Raw genomic sequence first — 14,890 nt, forward strand, 5'->3', positions numbered from 1 at the left:
AAAATACTATTTATTTTTCTTCCTTTATGGTATACTATAAAAAGTTGGTTTCTCAATGCTAATCTAATATTTATGCTAATGAATTCTTAAATTTTCTAATAATTTGTCTGAAAGTTATCTTGTTTTCTATGTAATAATGGTATCATAATGAATCTTGATTCCTCCTTTCCATTTCCTTCCTACTCCAGTTATTCATTTTCTTGCTGTAATATGCTAGTTTGCAGTTTAATAAACTGTGAAAAAAATGAATTTATCTTGATCTTAATGGAAGACCAAATACTACACATGTAATATCAATGTTGGTGCAAAAATTTATTGGCTTAGAAAAACTCCCTGTTATTTCTATTTTGCAGAGAGCTTTTATTATAGATTACTGTTCAATTTTACCGAATTCACATTTTGCATCTAAAGGAATGAACATATTTCTCCTTTAATCTATTACTATGATATTTACACTTATGAATTTCCAGAAACAATATTTGTGAATTTCTAGGATGAACTCAATTAATTCAAATTTAATTTCATAATGTTTTTTCTTGAATTGCTAAATCTTTTCTTTCATATTCATATACTCATGAAGTATTTAATCTAGATGGAATTCTAAATCTATGTTCATAAGGATAGCCTTTCCCATATTGTCTGTGCCGGAATTCAGCATTGAGCTTTAGATTTCTAGGAAGATTCCATTTCCCTTCTTGTAAGGATTCTCATCCCTCTGACACACATAGAATCTCCCTGGTGTTTTTGAGTAAATTTCATCATAAGCTAAGTCCAATAATTATCATGCAACCAAAAACTGGAATTTCCCTTTAAGCAATGAATATGCTCCTAATGAAGAAAACTATGAAATTAATTACTTTAGGTCAAAAGTATCTTTGTTCAGGGTTTATGTTATAAATACTTATCTTTGCTAATAGTACACAGAACCTAAAGATAGCTCTACCTAAAGATGCTATCTAGGCTTGGAAAATACCTTCCAATTTAAAGGGTAAAAAATACTAAAATTAGATTTTGATCAATCATATGACATTTTTTCTATGTATTTGTTTTACTACTGTTCAATATAAAAAGATAAGAACTTCCTTGTCTTCAAATTTTCCAATTATAACAAAGTACAATATGCAATATAATACCTATTCTATAGGAATTAAATAAATTTGGAGTAACAAATCAGGGTTTTTTTTCTGTTTCTATTTAAGATTTTTTTTTTATTTATACAAGAATTGGGGTACAGGCCAGAGGAGTAGGAGGGTGAGAGTATTCACCAGAGACAGAGTAGAGAGCAGAACAGGCAGAGTGACCGAAGGCACTGCTGAGAGGAGCAGTGGGCGAGACAGGAGAGGTCTGCTACACCATGTGGGTAGCTCCCTGGCCAGCCGGGAATCGAACCCTGGCTGCAGAGGCCGTGGACAGCTCCACAGCACTGCGCTCAAACCGCTGCGCCACGGGGGAGGCCCTTCTGTTTCTATTTTTACAAAGCTATAAAAAATCTGAATATCTTCTGCATTGTTTAAATGTAACTCCTTTTAGCATCACTTTTTATTAATTAATTTTTTTTCTTGTATCATTGTGATCCTGCCACCTTATCACCCTTTTAGCACCATTTTGATAGTATCCACTGTATCAATTTTAAAGCATAAATATAGCCAAACATTCATCATATCAAAACTTTTCTCTCTGTAGAATTTTTGTTTTTTTTGCAATTCTTAATTTTAATTTTTCTACTTTCCAATCTAAAACTGAAAACATTTTTAAAAAGTAAATTTTTGTCTGAGCACAGCTTTGACAGAACTCCCTATGTCCATGGACATTTTTCTATAAGTTGTTGTCTTTTAATACTTTATGATTGAAATTTTTACTTTCTTTTAAGTTTAGTTATTGAATGAAAGCTTTGAATTTTCTGTTGATTTCTTGTTTTAATCCTTTAAAAGGAAAACAACCATTACCCAATTTTTCTGAAGTTAAACAATCATATATTGGAGGGATTATTGCATTCAATTAACTTAAGTGCACAAACATATCTATATTTTCACCATAGGAATGGGAAAATGCCTCCAGTGATAAGAAGCTGGCAACTTGTTCTATTTTGTTCTTTAGTATTTTGAGTAGAAATATACCTTCTTTTAATTACCATCACTTTCCAGTTTTACTCTATCAATATATAATATGTAAGCAAAAAGTTCTGCAAGACGGTAGGCTTTATTTTTTCAGAGGAGTACATAAAAGATGCAAAAACAAAATGAGACAAAACAATGAATGTTATCTGTTTGATATTAGCAATTGTAGTGTCTACCTACAACTCTCCTACTTTACCTGAAAACAAAACATATAAACTTAGAGGTAACTTGGCCACCCATTTGTATATTTGGGAAGAAGTCAAACAAAGATTAGGCAGTGACTGAGTTGAATCAGAAGCGGTTAGGAGACTGTAGGAAATATTAAAAGGAAACAATAGAGTCTGAGCAGGACAGATAAGTGATGGATAGATGTAGAGATAAAAATAAAGTGGGGAAAGCACCAAAACTTAGTTATTTTGAAGAGATGTGTATTAAATCTAAAGAGGGAAACTCAAAAGGCAAATGCAGGGTAGGGTAAGTATAGCAATATGAAAAAAAAGATAGAGCTGAGAAAGGAAGAGAAGTGTTGAAACAAACTAATTTCTTGAAAATGACTTGTAGATGTTACTAAGGAATATTCCCTACCTTATGTAAGTAACTTTAAATCAATCAAAGTTTTTATTATCTATATGCAATTTATAGAAATAAGTATTTAAAATGTAGAACCTTACCCAAAAGTTGAGTTCAGAAACTCCCAATCTTTGAATTTTGTTTCTCTTTAGAATAATCACCTGAAATACATATATTAATGGAAAATTAGCATTTATATTTCATATGATATATTTCAAAAATTATATGGATACCCCCTTCCATCATGGATATCACCTACCATTTTCCTTTTAAACTGTGGATTTTTCAAAATTTGAACATGGCAAATTTCCTTAGATTGAGAGTTAATACTTTTATGTGTGAAAAATTAATTTCTCACTGAGTTTCTTGGGGTATCTTAAGCATGGCAGCTTCTCTGAGGAGGTAACTGGCATAGGGCAGGCACATCCACACAAGTGTATATATAAGTTACCCAGGAAAATTAGTGGGTAATTTAAATTAACATAAAAATCCTTCTTCTCTAAACTCCCAAATATAATATTTTTAAATGTTTTAAAGATGTCTAACTGAAATTAAAATAAAGAAAAGGAACTTGCCAGGTGCCCAAGAAAAGAAGATGATTTAAAAAAAACTAAAACATTAATTAGGAGAAAAACTGGTAGGACTGTAGGAGGAGCTTGCAACAATGGACTTGTATTAAAAGGGAGGACAGCAGAAGAGGGCTTGGGACTATGAAAGGCAAGAAATTGAAACTGAGACACATGCAAAAACTTGGGGGTTCTCAAAAACCATATTCTCAGTACAAGTGACTGAGTGTTCATGTGTTAAAATCCTAATCCCCAAAGTGATGAATTTGGAGACAGGGCATTTGTATGGCTACACAGCATGTAGCCATAATGAATGCCATTAGTGCCCTTAGAAGAAGAGACCTAAGAGAAATTATAGATAGCTCTCTCCATCATGTGAAGATATAGTGAAGGCATCTGTGAGCAAACCAAAAAGAAAGCCCTCACCAAGAACCAAAGCAGCTGGCACCTTAATCTTGGACTTCACAGCCTCTAGAACAGTGAGAAATAAAATTCTGTTTTTGTCACCCAGACCACAGTGTTTTTTTATAGCAACATAAACTGACAAAAAATACTCAGCAACTACAAATACCCTTTCTAACATCTCTACAAGTTGATAAATTGTTCATTCCCAAATTTAGAATGGGAGAAAGAAGCTTCCCATAAAAAAAACTGAACTCTTAGACTTGGGTATTATTTAGATTTTCCTGAGGTGAAGCAGGATTCCTGTATTTCCAACAATAGGAAAAGATAGAGGTACCAGATTATAGATGGAAAATACATTGTTTATATATGAAATACAGAAAACAATCTAAATTTACCCAAATATAAAAAGTATAGTAGTTGAATTATCTAAGGATCAGGAACATAGGAATACTATGAAACTATAGAAAGGAATGAGGATGAATTCTATGAACAGGTATGAAATGATAGCCAGAGCATAAATTTTTAAGTCAGTGTGTAAAAGACTGCTTCTAGTACATTACCTTTAACATATGTAAGAAGATATATTTTTAAAAATGCATATAAAATATTTTAATACAAAAGAGAGAAAACAACAAAGTAGGTAAATTAAAAAACTGCTATTTTTTACTTATAAGAAATAAATAAGTCCACGGTGAAATGAAAGGTGAAGAAAATTGGGTGAAAGGAATGACAGGCAGTGAAAATTTCTAAGTACAACTTTTTGTTCATTTCTTATTCTTATAAACATGGTAATATTTCAACCAAAAAATAAGTATTTAAAATCAGTCAGGATTGAAATTCTGCTCCTGATCAAGTTGAAAAAATAGAAACCACATTTATATTCCCATCTGAAACAACTAAACCCAAGCAAAATAGACTATAAGAGGTTACTATGAACAAGCATATTTCAACAAATTGGAAAATGTAAAAATGGATATGATCCTAGAAACACAATTACCAAGACAGAGCCATGAAGAAGTAAAAAATCAAAATAGACTGGTAACTTAAGGATATTGAATAAGCAATCAAAACCACTCAAGAAAAGACTATAACCAGAAGTCATCAGGTGAATTCTATTGGATATTTAAGAATTAATGCCAATACTTCTAAAACTCTGCCAGAACATTATAAATATTGATTGATTGATTTATACAAGCACTGGGTACAGTCAGAAGCGCAGGAGGGTGACAGAATTCACCAGAGACAGAGTGGGGAGCAGAGCAGGCAGAAGGACCGAAATACACTGCTGAGGGGAGCAGCGGGCATGGCAGAAGAGGTCTGCGCGCCATGTGGGACCCTCGCCGGCAGCCGGGGATCAAACTGGCACTGCAGAGGCTGCTGCAGCGGGCAGCTTCACAACCCAGTGCTCAACCGCTGAGCCACCAGGGAGGCACTGCCAGAATATTATAAAGAAACACTTCCAAACATATTTTATAAGACCTGCTTCTAAGTCATATGTAAAGATCCTCAACAAATTAGCGAGTCAAATTCAAGAGCACGTAAAAAAGTATTATATTCCAAGATCAAGTGGGGTTTATCTTTGCAAGGCTAGAATGGTTCAATACATGCAAACCAATTAATGGAATACACTACATTAGCAAAATGAAGAATAAAAACCACTTGACAATCAATAGTGCAGAAAAGAATTTGATAAAATTCAATAGTCTTTCTTTTTTTAAGATTTATTTATTTATGCATACAAGAGCTGGGGTACAGGCCAGAGGTGCAGGGTGTGGGAGGATTCACCAGAGACATAGTGGGGAGCAGAACAGGTAAACTGACTGATATACACTGCTGAGGGGAGCAGCGGGCAAGACAGGAGAGGTCTGCTGTACCATGTGGGTAGCTCCCTGGGCAGCCTGGCATCAAACTCATGCTGCAAAGTTTGTGGACTGCTTTATAGTGCTGTACTTAACCCCTTGCACCACCAAGGAGGCCCTCAATAGCCTTTCTTGATAAAAACTCAACAAACTAGGGCCTCCCTGGTGGTGCAAGGGGATAAAACACAACCTAAGAAGCTATCAGCAGCCTCTGCAGCACGAGTTCAATCCCCAGCCAGGGAGCAACCCACATGGCACAGCAGACCTCTCCTGACTTGCCCGCTGCTCCCCTCAGCAGTATATTTCAGTCAATCTGCCTGTTCTGCTCCCCACTCTGTCTCTGGTGAATCCTCTCACCCTCCACACATCTGGCTTGTACCCCAGTTCTTGTATGCATAAATAAATAAACCTTAAAAAAAAAAAACTAGGAATAGAGGAAAACTATCACAGAAAGGTCATATATGAATGTGCCATAGCTAATATTATGTTCAATGGTGGAAAACTGAAAGCCTTTCCTCTAAAATTAGGAAAACAGTCAAGGATGCCAACTTCTGCTACTTCTATTCAATGCAGTACTGGAAACTCTAGCTAGTATATTTAGGCAAGAAACATAGATAAAAGACATAAAAATATTAGAAAGGAAGAAGTAAAAATACCACTGTTTATAGATGACATGATCTTATATATAGGAAACACTAAAAATTACACACACACACACCCCTACTAAGTGGATTCAGCAAAGCAGCACGATGAAAATCAACACCAAATATCTGTTGCATATATACATTAATAATGATATATGTATATACATAATACATGTATATAATAATATATGTATATACATATATACATTAATATACATTAATAATGAACTATTTGAAAAAGTAATTAAGAAAGCAATCCCACTTATAATATTGTAGTATCAAAAAGAATAAAATATTAAGAGTAAACTTAACCAAAGAAGTAAAAAACATACAGTAAAAACTACAAAACATTGCTGAAAGAAAATTTTAAAAGACACAGACAGTATTGGTTGTCTCTGTATAACTTATTTTATGCCCTCAAAGTTCATCCATGTCACAAAATTCAGGAAAATCTTACATATTTACTTTTATCTACCATTTCCAGAGTCTTTCATTTGTGTAGAGCCAGATTAACATCTAATATCATAACTCTTTCATATGGAAAACAATTCTGCAACCAGAAGCAAATATGCTTACAAAGTTTTTATTTTGCCTTCATTTTTGAAAGATATGCTTGCTGAGTATAGACAGTATACTGACAGTATCTTTCACTTTAAGTGTTTTAACAATGTTGCTTGACTGTCTACTTGCTTGCAAACTTTTCTTATGAAAAAATCTGTGGCCATCCTCACCCTCTGTTCTTCTATACATGTTTTATTTCTCCGACTGTTCTTAGGGTTTTCTCTTTATCACTGACTTTGAACAATGTGGTTACAATGTGCCTTACTATAACTTTCTTTAAATTTCTTGTAGTTGGGGTTCATTTAAATTCTTCATATCTTGAGTTTATAATTTGCCTCAAATTTGAAAAAAAATTGGTCATTTATTCTTTGGATACTTTCCTATCTCTTTCAAACTCCTTCCACTTGAACACGTATTTTATGTTTGCTATGTGAACTGTATAAATGAGGAATTGGAGTATCACCATTTTGCAATCCTTGTTAAATTAATAGATATGGCAGTAAATGTAAACATCATAAACATCATTAAAAAAGACATCAGACATTATTGCCTCCTGATGAAAAAACAATATATAAATTAGCCAAAGGGATTAACCTGATCTTGTCCAAATATTAGATTCAAAAATTAGTATATTATAAATAAGACAATTTTTGCCAAATAATAGTTCGTTAACCAGTACCTATCACACCAGTTAATATTAAGTCAGTACATAAAATTTTAAAATTTTAAAATTAAAGTTTTCATAAAAAGGAGGTCAATAATTAAACCATTATACATTCTCCACTTTATAATGTTTTAAAAATTTAACAAAATGTTGGAAAGAGTTGTGGTTTTGGGAGAAAGAAAGAAGAGGGATTACTTACCATGAGGCAAGAAAAGGAATAAAGAACAAAAATGTTAGAAAATAAGGACAATCTCAAAAGATTCACTGAATGTACCATACATGGAAAAGTGCTACATTTATTATCATGTGGTTGGTATAATTTCTGATTACTGTGGAAAAAGAATATCCCAGGAACATCCTAATAGAAGAACATTCCAGGTCCTGGAATGTTAATATCAAAAGTGTGACATAAGGAATCAAAAGTGTGACATAAAGTAACAAAACAAATTTACTAAACCATTCAAAATTTATATACAAATGTCTACTATTCCATAAACATAACTCACATGAGGAGATGTTATACCAATTATGTTGCCATTGCTCAAAATAATTTGGGACTCCTCTTTCTAAACTGCCTTCAGAGATAATTTAGTAATAGATGCAAGAAAATTAGTTTTATTACTTTATTGTCACACCATATTTTGATCAAGATCTATATTACCTAACCCAATCACCCACCTTATTCATAAGACTTTGGTTGTTTCCAAAAATCAAATCCACCCTTGAAAGACGAAGATTTGCCACCATTGAGGATATTCAAAAGAATGTGCCACAGTCTGTGAAGGCAATTCAGAGGAATTCCAAAAGTGCTTTGGGCAATGGCAGTGTCACAACAATAAGTATTTAGTCCACTGAAGTGACTTTGAAGGAAATAGCTAATTTTTATCATACATCAAGACATATTTTAAAAATTAATTCTTAATGCCTATGGTTATTTTTAAAAGTATTTACTCAGGTATTATCTAAAAAAGGTAAACTTTTTACTATATTATTTTTCAGGGATAAGATAGAAAAAGAGCTTTATTTGTGAAGAACTTTTTGATGTAACAATCAGGAAAGGGTCCTATTTATTCTCCTAAACCTATATTAGATAAGTAAATGTCCTAGTGGAAAGGTTAAAAAAAGTCATGAGTTTAACAAACACTTACCCATGTCATTAACAAAGATGAAGAATAATAAGACGATAAATACATTGGATTTCCAAACATCAACACAAAACAGAGGAGAACTGAAATCTGAAAATTGAAAAGAAATACATTTTATAGTTACTAGATACATAGCACAATTCCTACCTTCTCTATATATCACTTCATGTCATTTCTAATATAAAGTTTATGTGCATAACCATTAATAAACACAAAAAACTAATTAAAATAAACCAATTTAGTAAAGTAGCAGGATACAAAATCAACATGCAAAAATCAGCCTTCTTATATGTAAACAATCTATCTGAAGAAGAAAAAAATTAAGAAAACTATCCTATTTACAATTGAAACAAAAAAATCAAATACCTGGGAATAAACCTAACAAAGGAGGTGAGTGACCTATACAAAGAAAATTATAAAACATTGTTAAAAGAAATAGAAGACACAAAGAAATGGAAAGACTTCCCCTGCTCGTGGAGTAGAAGAATTAACATTATTAAAATGGTCATCCTACCAAAAGCAACTTACAGATTCAATTTAATCTTGATAAAAATCTCAATGACATTCTTCAAAGATATAGAACAAATATTGATGAAATTCATATAGAGCCATACAAAAACCTCAAATAGCCAAAGCTCTCCTGACTAGAAAGAAGGAGAATGGAGGTATCATGCTCCCAGCCTTCAAACTATACAACAAAGCCACAATTAAAATAGTATGGTACTGGACAAGAAACAGATGCACAAACCAATGGAATCGAACAGAAAACCCAGAAATAAAGCCACATATACATGGACAACTAATCTTTGACAAAGGAGCATAGAATATTCAATGAAACAAGGACAGTTTGTTCAATAAATGGTGCTGGGAAAACTGGACCACCACATGCAAAAGAATGAGACTAGACTACTATCTCACACCATGCACAAAAACAACTTAAAATGGATAAAAGAACTGAACATAGGACCTGAAGCCATAAAATATACAGAAGAAAATATAGAAAGAAAGAAAATAAAAGAAAGAAAGAAAATAAAACACTAAATGACATATATATCAGTAACATCTTTAAAGACTCACCCCCCATTCCCCCCCGCCCCCCGGAGCAAAGAAAGTGAAGGAGAGATAAACAGCTGGGATTACATCAAACTAAAAAGCTTCTGTACAGCAAAAGTGACCTTAACCAAAACAGAGAGGCAGCCTACTGATTGGTGTGATTTTTACACACCATATAACCGATAAGGGACTGATCACAAATATCTACCTAGAGCTCGCACAACTCAACCAAAACAAAGTAAACAGTCCAGTCCAAAAAATGGACAGAAGAGCTAAAAAGACACTTCTAAAGAGGAAATGCAAATGGACAATGGGTCTATGAAAAAATGTTCAACATCACTTATAATCAGGGAAATGCAAATCAATACCACAGTGAGATACCACTTTATACAAGTGGCATTGGCACATATTAAAAAACCTAGCAACAACAAATGTTGGCAAGGATGTGGAAAAAAAGGAACTCTCCTACACTATTGGTGGGAATGCAAAAAGTATGGAAACCACTATGGAAAGCTGTGTGGAGATTCCTCAAACTACTGAAAAATGGAGCTACCATACAACCCAGCAATTCCACTCGTAGGAATCTACCAAGAACACAAATACATAATTTCAAAAGGACACCTGCACCCCTATGTTTATTGCAGCAGTTATTTGCAATAGGTAAGATATGGAAACAACCTAAATGCCCAAAAATAAATGACTGGATCAAGAGGATGTGGTATATATACGCAATGGTATACTACCCAGCAATCAAAAAAGATAAACTCCTGCCATCCGTAGCAACATGGATGGAGCTAGAAGGGATTATGCTCAGCGAAGTAAGGCCAGAGGAAAAAGAAAAAATATTGGATGGTTTCACTTATAGGAGGAATATAGGTGAGCCAACTAAGGGATCAGGAAAAAATAATGATAATAATAATATAAAAAATTAACAGGCAAGTATTCATCAGAGACATTCGGCAGGGGAGGAGGAGGGAGAGGACTCAAAACAGGGAAGGGAAGAGCACAAGGGACAATGGTGATGGTCACAGGTAAACTGGTGGTAGGAATTTTATGGGGACTACACTTGAGAAGAGAAAGCAAACATTGTATAAAAATGAACAATGATGTGAAATATTAATTTAAAAACATCATGAGTAAGTATACTATTGCCAAATAATAATAGAATTCCAATGTACTGTTAGGTTCTAAGTATTTTCACCAACATAAATTTTATATAGCAAAAGTCAATTTTTTTCTTATATCTGCCACAGGGTAAAATGAAAAAAGGAAAAAACATGTTATTGATTAAAAAATAGAGTAACATGCCATTCGCAGCAACGTGGCTGGAGCTAGAAGGAATTATGCCCAGTGAAATAAGACAGAAGGAAAAGGAAAAATAGCAGATGGTTCACTTATAGCAGGAATTTAGGGGAACCAAATAAAACATCAGTGTAAAAAAATAATAACAGTACAAAACACAACAAAGCAAAAATGGACAATTATAAACCAGAGACATCCTGCAGGGGAGGAGGAGGGAGAGGGATCAGAGGGAGGGAGGGAGGAGCACAGGGGACTGAGGTGATCGCGCACGGGTGCATTGGTGCAGGAAACTATGAGGACTACACGTGAGAGGGTAGGGGAAGCAAACATTGTTTAAAATTGAACAATGATGTAAAAAGTAAAAAAGAAATTAAAAAATAATAAAAATAAAAAAACAGAAAAAGTAGAGTAAGATAATGAGAAAGACAGTTATAAGTATCATTTTCAAATCTTATTTTTTTAGGCTCTTTGAGGACTTCCATCACTGACAAAGCTTTATTTTAAGCTCTATGTAAAGAAAATTTATTTTATATTCTTACTGGAGATGAATTTTGTAATCAAGATAAAAACAAAAGTATAAGAAATATAAAATTTGCAAACTGTCACGCAGTGTTAAAAATATCAGATTTGGGGGAGAAAAGATAATTTCAAAAGTAGTAATAATAAGTAACACAAAAAAACAAAAGTTTTAGACAGTGCAAAATATCTAATGTAATCAAATATATAATCTGCTTTAATATGGTTATTTATAAAACCTATTTAACACTTTTCCTTCTGTATATTAACTACATAAGATACATTAAATATTGCTGGAGAGGCAGTATCCCATAAAACAGAATCAGTTTTCTTTTATAAACCCTCAGTATCCTTTTATAATATTTATCTTATAAATATTCAAAACATTACCATGTTCATATAAATGATCTTCTGAAATTTGTTTGGTTCAATGTACCCCACAACGTACATGGGAAATAATGAAGCTATCTGAAATAAAAATATTTTTTAAATAGTGAAAAATATGAAAAATAAACATATTCATAAGCAAAATAAATATAGGAGGAATATTACATATCAAATAATACATATCCAGTTATACACTATTATCCAATTATATATCCAACAATAAGTCAAAGTAATTTGAACCAACCTTCTTTCTTAGTGAGAACTAAAATAGCTAGGAAAAAGTTAATACCTGTATCAAACTCACAGATAACTAACAAGGTAAAAAAGAAGTAGGAAGCTAAGACCAGAGAAAATATGGAAGTCTATCGTGATGAGCATGACATTTTGGGTCACCTTTCTCTCAGAGACATCTGCCAATTGCCAGCCATGGGAGAGGCAGTTGAGAAGCAAGTGCATACCAATAACAAGATTCCTGGTAAGTCCCCAAACTTTGGATTGGGGTTTCAAAATGCTATACTAAAATAGAAAACAAGAAGTGAAGCAGCCCTCACTGAAGTTGACCTTTGAATTATCTCAATGCCTGGCTGCCTCATGAGAGTTATTCAACATTATTAGTATTTTTATTAGCCTGCTAGACGCAAATTTCATTTTCCCTGGAACAAGTCCTTCAAGTTAACTCTGCAATTTTTCATAAATAATGTTCAACACCACATCAAAAATAACCCAGATACAGAGGCAGTAAGGCATTATCGCTAAGAGAGTCGAAACAGATACTTAAAGATTCTATGTAAAAGGCCAAACAGTAAATATGTTACATGTATAGGCCACTTATTCTTCTACTTTTTAAACAACAATTAAAAATCATAAACCACTCAAAAACTGATGTCCGATATCATCAGACATAGACTTCATGCTTGACAAGTGTAAGGGAATAGCAGAAATAATTGAGAATTCCAGAGTAACAGAAGTCAGAAAAAAATTGAAAATTTACAACTACATATTACAATAGTCAATATTTAGTCAAAATAGGTATAAAATTAAGTTAAACACAGTCAAACAAAGAAGGGATGAACTGGTTAGGAAAGGGACTACAGGTTAGAAAAAAACACCTAGAAGAACACAAAAAATGACAAAGGAAGGAAAAATACATGAAAGATATGTAAGCATATAATGAAAAGATCTAACATATTCTTTACATATCAGAAAGAGATGAGGAAATTAAGTAAAAGCTGTATTTGAAGAGATTAGGAGGAGCCTGTTGAGCAAATGGAAAAGCGGAGCTCGCTCTAGGCAGAGGGCTTGGCGAGAGAATGGAGGAGCACCCAGGCTACTGACTGATTGCAAAAGAAATGCAGCATCATAGAGGTAGGGTACAAGGGTGATTTCTCTGTGGGGACTGTTGGGGTACTGCCAAGTTTGGATAGATTTCAACCTGTGTTCTCTGGCTCCAGCCACACTCGGCCCCACTCCTAGCCCTCCAGGGAGTTCTGCACTTCGACACCAGATTATCTGGCTAGAACATTAGAGGAGGTAAACTGGCAAGACCGGACCAGAAGTTCCTGTGCTTAAAAGGTGCTCAAAAAGTCAAATATCCTGCAGGCAAGAGAACTCTGAACTTGTGGGCCCCCTCAACAACAAAACTCTAGGAGAAGGCTAGTTTGTAGATAGCATTTACTTGATGTTGAAATTCTTTACGTCTCAACTAGCTTTTCCAGAAATGCAGGCACTGCTGTGAGACTACAAAAAAGAGAGATACTACTCATAATTGAAAGCATGGGGTCCATGCTTCTTCTCAAAAAAATCTACCTACTAGCTGCTTAGAAAACTTCATGAAGATTCCCCATTCTACCCACAGCGGGCAAGTGGGCACCCTGACACTTTCTGAGTGTTAAAACCACACCTCTCCCCCACTACAACCCCACCAACTCTGCAGCAAGTTCCTTGTGCGTGCTCCTGCTATGGAGGTGAGAATCAGTTCTGTTAGACAAGTAGGTCATTTAGAAAACAGAATCTGTGGGCAAGGGAGAAACCACAAGCAGTGGTTGCAGTGCTACCTTCTGGAAAATAAAAGGGAAGTTCCGACAGCAGCCTGGTGAGCTGTAAAATCTGGAAAAAACAAACAAGCTTAATAATGCTGACACCAACAGGAAGCAGGAAGTATGGAGCAGGTGTGTTCATACAAGGTCAGAGAAAAGTCCAGATAGAAGCAGGACGTGAATGCAATATTGCGGGTGACTGCTACTTGAAATGTAAAAAATGGCAATTCAAAACTCCAAGAAACATGAAGAACCAAGGAAACATGACATCAATGAAAAAATACTCAATAATCCTCTAGTAATCAAACTCAAAGATACAGAATTCTATGATTTACTGTAAGGGCAGGAATGGCCACTGAGCAGTTTTTCTAGGATCCAGCAGACCGGGTAAAGGAGGAGTCAGAGTCCTCAGCGGTTTTTTGCAGGTCTTTTATTGGGATTACCAGGTACACGGCAGGCAGGGGTGCTGGGGGGCCGGGAGGCTGGCAGGCCTCCCAGCCCCCAGCAAGTCCTCACTCTATCTGGGCTCTCCAGCGTTCTCTGCTTCTCTCTCAGCTTCTGTTCGTTCTCGGCTTGTTGGCTTCTACTGGCGTCCCCATGACGCCGCCCTTAAAAGCACAGTCTTATCCCAGGTGGATCCCATCTACCTATGCCCACACCCTACTCCAGGTGCCTTCCATCAGGCATGCATTCAGGACCGCAAGGATCCATCATCTATCCTGATGGCGGGAGGGCAGAAAAGCCTGACATTTTTTCTTTACCCTACATTTACCCAGTAAAGAATTCAAAATAGACACTTTTTAAACATTTAATGAGCTACAAGAGAACACAGAAAGACAATAAAGAAATCAGGAAAATATACAAAATGAAAAATTTACCAAAGAGATAGCATAGGGCAAATGAACTAATCAGGCCTCTGTGCTATTAGACTCTACAGCTATCACCTGCAGCCTGGATTGTGTTAACATAGAAGACTCTTGGGAGTGTGGGCGTGGGGCATGTGTGCCTGATTTTGGACACTTGGAGTATGGGTGTGCACACGCATAAGTATGCACATCCAAACCT

General features: G+C 34.7%; 1 protein-coding gene across 1 annotated transcript in view; it reads right to left on the reverse strand.

The window, feature by feature from the left end:
- Positions 1 to 14,890, reverse strand: part of DPY19L2 (dpy-19 like 2) — a 64,788-nt gene that overhangs the window by 19,281 nt on the left and 30,617 nt on the right. Inside the window, exons 10-12 of the mRNA XM_037510128.2 lie at positions 11,793 to 11,870; positions 8,535 to 8,621; positions 2,789 to 2,848 (exon numbers count right to left, since the gene is read on the reverse strand). Coding sequence (XP_037366025.1) covers positions 2,789 to 2,848; positions 8,535 to 8,621; positions 11,793 to 11,870 — 225 coding nt within the window. The remainder of the gene's footprint in view (positions 1 to 2,788; positions 2,849 to 8,534; positions 8,622 to 11,792; positions 11,871 to 14,890) is intronic.

Source organism: Talpa occidentalis, unplaced genomic scaffold (assembly GCF_014898055.3).
Source record: "Talpa occidentalis isolate TD23 unplaced genomic scaffold, MPIMG_talOcc4v2.1, whole genome shotgun sequence".
NCBI lineage: Eukaryota > Metazoa > Chordata > Mammalia > Eulipotyphla > Talpidae > Talpa > Talpa occidentalis.